Below are 6,550 nucleotides of genomic sequence, written 5' to 3'. Positions count from 1 at the left end.
ACACACCTAGTATATAAGACACCTATAGTATATGGCACACACCTAGTATATAAGACACCTATAGTATATGGCACACACCTAGTATATAAGACACCTATAGTATATGGCACACACCTAGTATATAACACACACCTATAGTATATAACACACACCTATAGTATATAACACACACCTGCAGTATATGGCACACACCTATAGTATTATAGTATATGGCACACACCTATAGTATATAACACACACCTATAGGATATAACACACACCTATAGGATATAACACACACCTATAGTATATAACACACACCTATAGGATATAACACACACCTATAGTATATAACACTTATAGTATATAACACTCACCTATAGTATATAACACACCTCTAGTATATGACATACACACACACACATACACACCTCTAGTATACGGCACACACATTCATACAATATAACATAGATACTAAATACAAGGTGACACATTTATTGAGGATCTTTATGACGAGTGCAGGTCGGGTTGGAGAACATTTTCCTTCCAATCTCAGACAAGTGTTTATACAATAGAAATGTAATACAGAGTTGCAGACAGTGAAGTTCCGGCCATGGCTGATAACGACATGATGGCGGCTACCAGCAGACTTTATTCTCCTTGGTCTCCTCATTGACCCACTCTCCATAAACCTCGACCTCGCAGAGATGCAGGTACTCGGAGCGTCCTGGGATGACCACACTGACATACTGACCCTCCATCCCGTTACAGCAGAATGGCAAGGTGAGAGACGAAACATCGGTGACCCTGCCGCACCTGGAGGAGAAATCCAGAAAAATCCAGAGATCACTGACTACTCGTTTCCTATATTCATCACTTTAGGTAAAATTTCAATGTAACAGGAAGACAGGACATTGTAGAGAAATGCCAAATGGGACCTTGTAGGAGAACACAAGACAAGACGTTCTGAAAAACACAACATCAGACATTGTGGAGGACACATCACAGGACTGGTAACACAATGCAGAACTCAGTGCAAGAACCCAGGGACATTATGGAGGAACGAAACATCGGAGAAAGTGGGGAAGATCAAACCAGACATTGTGAAGGAACATGAGATGGAAGGTTTTAGAGCTTCACCAGTGACATTAAGAAGGAAAACCAGTTGGAAGATTGTGGAAGACATAAGATGAGACACTATAGAAGAATACAAGATGAGACTGGAGGAACACAAGCTAAGACATTATACAGGAAGACTAGATGGAACATTTTTGTTGTCCGTCTACATGTGTGTAAAACAAGTATATTGTATATGGTACTTACACCGGGTTGTTGTTATCGGGAGAATTACCGACTCGGACCTCGGCTCCGATCAGTCGCTCCATACAACAGTCCCCCCTGTTTGTCAGGACAATGTTGGATATCTTGTAGGTCTTATCCAGCTTCACCTTCCACCAAGGATCTTTCGCCACATCGGCATGAGAGCAGAAACCCTTGTGGTATTCTGTGTCTTTGAGACCATCTATGGCATTCTTGGCGTATCCCATTACGTAATATTGATAGTCGGATACCTGAGAGGCTTCTCCATTTCTTGCTATATTTGTAGCTAAGGAAGAAGAACAGAAGAGATTTCACTTTACATAAAGCTCAAGTGTAGAATAGAAGAAGCCCCAGAACATCTCGACCCTCTGACCATGTTATAATCCCATCATGTGTGTAGATCTGATCTCACCTCCAGGTCCAGGAGGACTACACCCCCGAGCGAAGGCCAGAGACCCCAGGAGAGTCAGAGACAACAGAAGATTCATCCTGGAGGAAGAAGAAGAAGATGGTAACGAATATTACTAAATGTAAGAAATAAGGCACTCCTCTCCTGACATGGCTGATAACAGATAGCAATAGATTGTATTCTCCTGTCCTACAGTCGGCCTCTCCTCTCCTGACATGGCTGATAACAGATAGCAATAGATTGTATTCCCCTGTCCTACAGTCGGCCTCTCCTCTCCTGACATGGCTGATAACAGATAGTAATAGATTGTATTCCCCTGTCCTACAGTCGGCCTCTCCTCTCCTGACATGGCTGATAACAGATAGTAATAGATTGTATTCCCTTTTCCTACAGTCGGCCTCTCCTGACATGGCTGATAACAGATAGTAATAGATTGTATTCTCCTGTCCTACAGTCGGCCTCTCCTCTCCTGACATGGCTGATAACAGATAGTAATAGATTGTATTCTCCTGTCCTACAGTCGGCCTCTCCTCTCCTGACATGGCTGATAACAGATAGTAATAGATTGTATTCCCCTGTCCTACAGTCGGCCTCTCCTCTCCTGACATGGCTGATAACAGATAGTAATAGATTGTATTCCCCTGTCCTACAGTCGGCCTCTCCTCTCCTGACATGGCTGATAACAGATAGTAATAGATTGTATTCCCCTGTCCTACAGTCGGCCTCTCCTGACATGGCTGATAACAGATAGTAATAGATTGTATTCCCCTGTCCTACAGTCGGCCTCTCCTCTCCTGACATGGCTGATAACAGATAGTAATAGATTGTCTGCCCCCTGTAGTCAGTGACTAGTCCCTGCAGTCATATCTGGAGTGTACTCACATGGGTAGTTCCCTGCGGTCTCGGTGAGTGTAGTGGTCTCCGTGCTGTCTATATATACCTTATTACGCTCCAGCCCCCCCCCCCCCCCCCCGTCTCCCCCTCCCCCGTCTCCCCCTCCCCTCACTTTGTGTTTTCAATCAATTTACTCCCTTAAGCGAAATTTTTTTCCCAGTCATAAAACCTCCCGGACTGGTTGATCCTGACGGACTGGTTTGTCTTGTCTGCAGATCAATAACCAGGTTGTCTCTCTCAGGATAACTGATAAATGAGCAGTGACTTGGGGCCCGGACCCCCTGTCTCCTCGCTATGGTCAGGTACCGGATGGAGTGTCGGCCACATGTTCTCCATTCTATGGGGCGGACAGTCACATCCAAGCCGTGCGCTCAGTCACCTGCCTCAGTCTCGCAGACTATACACAGTACAGGGGTGAGCGGTCTGGTCTATCAGTAATGGGGTGCTCAGGACCTCTGTTGTAGTGACCATAGGGGACCAGCGATCAGATATTTATCACCTGCCCACTGGATATCTTGTGTATAGATGGGACATGGCATTTGTAGGACTGCCCCTATAACCCTCACTTGTCCGCTGCTTGCGGTTCATCCTGCTCAGAGGTGTAACTGAGTGTGACCAGGTTTGTCTAATCATATGCTCTTGAGTAATTCAGCATCAGTACATGTGACTATCTCTATAAAAACAGAAGTTTTGGCAGTTTGCTGGTCTGGAGTTTTCAGAACTGTTGATACAATGCCAAGGAGGAAAGACATCAGCAATGATCTAAGATAATTTTTGCTGCCCATCAATCCCAAAAGGTTTATAAATCCATTTTGGCACAACGAGTGATTATGAAGATAATCTTGTTTCCCTTAGTCCTAACAGCGGCACAATGTGGGGTATTTCTGCCCCTGTGTGCTGGTAGGACAGGCGGATATTTAATTAGCCAATCAAATGCGTGGCAGGCCCTATAAGAGGGCACAAGAACCTCCCCTCTGCGTGTAAATACAAAAGTACCTCCATTACATTTATATACAGTTTTATACATAAGATATGATTCCCAGGGTGGGAAATCTTGTGCCGCTGTTAGGACTAAGGGAAACAAGATTATCTTCATAGTCACTCGTTCCCTGTCGTCCTCAACAGCGGCACAATGTGGGGATATAGCAAGCAGGTCCCCAAGATGGGTGGGACAAACCCATGACCGAACTTAAAACGTTCTGGGCAAAGGCAGTGGAATCTGCCACTTGGTCCTTCAGGCGGTAATGCCGAATGAAGGTGGATTCAGATGCCCAAGAGGCAGCTGCATATATTTGGTCCACAGACAAAGCACTTCTTTCTGCCCGTGAAGTGGACACTGCCCTGGTTGAATGGGCATGAAGGAAAGATGGAGCCGACAGCCCTTGGGCGGTATAGGCGACTCTAATAGTCTCGGTAACCCACCGGGATATTGTAGCTTTGGCGTCTTTGGCGCCCTTGTTTTTCCCCGTGTAGCTGACCAACAGGTTTTCAGTCCACCTAAAGGGGTGAGTGCGCTGCAAGTAGATCTGCAGGCATCTGACCACGTCCAGTTTGTGCCATCTTTCTTCTTCAGCAGAAGAAGGGAACGGAAAAAATCCTGGAAGGGAAATCAGTTGGTTCCTGTTTACAGCAGATGGCACCTTGGGACGAAACCCAGGGAGGAACCTAAGCTGTACATGGTCAGAGAAAAAGGTGGTATATGGCTCCTCAGCGGACAAAGCTTGTAGTTCACTAACGCGTTTGGCAGGTGTGACTGCCAATAGCAGCGCCATTTTGCCGGTTAGCGACTTGAGGGAGACCTCTTCCAGAGGTTCAAATGGCTGGCCACATAGGGCATTCAGGACCGGAATAAGGTCCCATTGGTGGACAGGGGTGTTTACCACCGGTCTCAGCCTAGTTGCCCCTTTAATAAAGGTGCTCACTAAGGAATCCTGAGACAAACGCCTCCCCAGATAGGCGGACAGGGCCGCTACGTACGTGTACCTTGAGTGTGGCCGCAGCAAGACCTCTGTCTAGTCCGTCTTGAAGGAAGTCCAGGATCGCCTCCGTAGGGGGATCGGTGGAGTCCACTTGATGCTGCAGACACCAGGCATTAAAGATGTTACCTATTCGACGGTAGTTCCTGTTAGTCGAATCTGCTCTGGCGCTGGATAGGCTTGTGACAGTCCTCTATTCCTCAATAGGGACTGGTCAACCTCCAGGCTGTCAGGTTGAGTCTCCTCAGATCCTGGCATCTCAGCTCTCCTTGGGTTACCAGGTCTGGGAGTGGGGGAAGCCTCCAATATATGCCCTGACTCATTTGTATGAGCTGAGCAAACCAAGCCCTTTTTGGCCAGAACGGGATTATGGCTATTCCCGAGGCTTGGTCCTGTCTTATTTTTATCAATACCTTCAGTATGATTGGAATTGGAGGGAATATGTAAAAGAGCCTGAACCTCCATGGGATGGACAGGGCATCCACCGCCAAGGGATTGTCCTCCTGGTACAGAGAGTAGAAGGTCCCCACCTTGGCGTTGAGTCAGGTAGCCATAAGATCGACCTCCGGGAGACCCCATCTCTGGACGATCTGTTGAAATACGTCTGGATTGAGAGACCATTCTCCTGATACGGTAATACCCCGACTCAGACGATCCGCTACTATGTTCAGGGAGCCCTTTATGTGAACAGCGGATAACTGGACCAGATTCTTCTCCGCCCAGGCAAATATGAGATTCGTCTCTCTCAGCAAGGTTGGTGACCTGGTGCCCCCTTGTTTGTTTATATAGACTACCACCGTCATATTGTCTGACCGGATTTTGACAGACTTGCCTTTCAATTCCGGGGCAAAGTGTACTAGGGCCAGGTACACTGCTCTGAGTTCCTTGAGATTGGATGACCCCAGCTCCGGACATCTCCATCGTCCTTGTACAGTCTTGTCCTGGTAATGGGCTCCCCATCCCCACTGGGATGCATCTGTTGTCAACAGGGTCCACACTGTCGGGACCGTGGACCTTCCGTCTTTCAGGTGTATCCAACATCTGAGGGAAAGACGGGTAATGGGAGAAAGGCAGATCTTCTTGTGCAATCCCCGTGGAGACCTGTTCCAGGTTCTCAACACTTCCATCTGCAGGGGACGCAAATGCCATAAAGCCCAAGGGACTGCCCTGGCCGAGGATGACATTAGGCCGAGGACTCTCATGGCGGTCCGGATGGTTACCTGCCGAGTGTGCAATAGGAATCGTGCACTGGCTTGGATTCTTTCCTTCCTTGGACTGGAGAGGAAGATCTGCATCGCTTCTGAATCCACTATAAATCCGAGGAATTTTCTTCGGGTGGATGGAACGATTTCGGACTTCTCCCAATTGATAATCCTAACTCCTGTAGGAAGTTGATGGCAAGGTTGAGCTGCTGGAGGAGAGCAGCAGGAGACTGAGCTTTCAGTAGCCAGTCATCTAGATAAGGGACGATGAAAAGACCCTGAAGTCTGAGGGCCGCGGCGACCGGAGCGATCACCTTGGTGAATACCAGTGGGGCGGATGTGATGCCGAATGGCAGAGCTGTGAATTGATAGTGCTCCCTGTGGCCGGCCATAGCGACGGCAATCCTGAGGAACTTCCTGTGGAAATGAGCAATGGGGACATGTAGATAAGCGTCCTTCAAATCGAGGGTAACCATCACCTCTCCTGGCTGAAGAAACACAGCCACGGAATCCACGGTTTCCATTCGAAATGACCTCTTCCTGATAAACCGATTGAGGTACCTCAGATCTATTATCATCCTCCAGCCCCCGGTGAACTTGGGGACCAGAAAGACGGGGGAGTAGACTCCCAGACCGAGGTCTGAGGCTGGTACCTTCTCCAGGGCGCCCTTGGTAACATATTCGGCAACCAAGGCTTCTAGACTGGCCTGCTGAGAAGGTGGAAGAGTTTGGGTGGAAACGAACCGATCTGGAGGTGGAAGATGAAAGTC

General features: G+C 47.9%; 1 protein-coding gene across 1 annotated transcript; it reads right to left on the bottom strand.

Moving 5' to 3' along the window:
• Positions 1–592: 592 nt before the first annotated feature.
• On the bottom strand, positions 593–1,787 carry LOC142199987 (fucolectin-like). Its single transcript, XM_075269931.1, has 3 exons — positions 1,712–1,787; positions 1,303–1,585; positions 593–795 (listed from the first exon to the last, which is right to left on the bottom strand). Exons 1-3 carry the CDS (start codon positions 1,785–1,787, stop codon positions 618–620), a joined length of 537 nt encoding a protein of 178 aa, XP_075126032.1. The 3' UTR covers positions 593–617.
• Positions 1,788–6,550: the final 4,763 nt, after the last annotated feature.

Source organism: Leptodactylus fuscus, chromosome 4, assembly GCF_031893055.1.
Source record: "Leptodactylus fuscus isolate aLepFus1 chromosome 4, aLepFus1.hap2, whole genome shotgun sequence".
In the NCBI taxonomy this organism is placed as follows: domain Eukaryota; kingdom Metazoa; phylum Chordata; class Amphibia; order Anura; family Leptodactylidae; genus Leptodactylus; species Leptodactylus fuscus.
The sequence above is the reverse complement of the archived record's forward strand: the minus strand, read 5'-3'. Positions and strand labels throughout refer to the sequence as shown.

Bases quoted from the DNA above. Each gene is read 5' to 3' on its own strand.
- LOC142199987 (XM_075269931.1), bottom strand. From the start codon at position 1,787: ATGAATCTTCTGTTGTCTCTGACTCTCCTGGGGTCTCTGGCCTTCGCT. The intron at 1,586-1,711 runs GTGAGATCAGAT...CTTCTTCCTTAG, and splicing joins TAGTCCTCCTGGACCTGGAG to CTACAAATATAGCAAGAAAT. The intron at 796-1,302 runs GTAAGTACCATA...TTTCTCCTCCAG, and splicing joins CCCGATAACAACAACCCGGT to GTGCGGCAGGGTCACCGATG.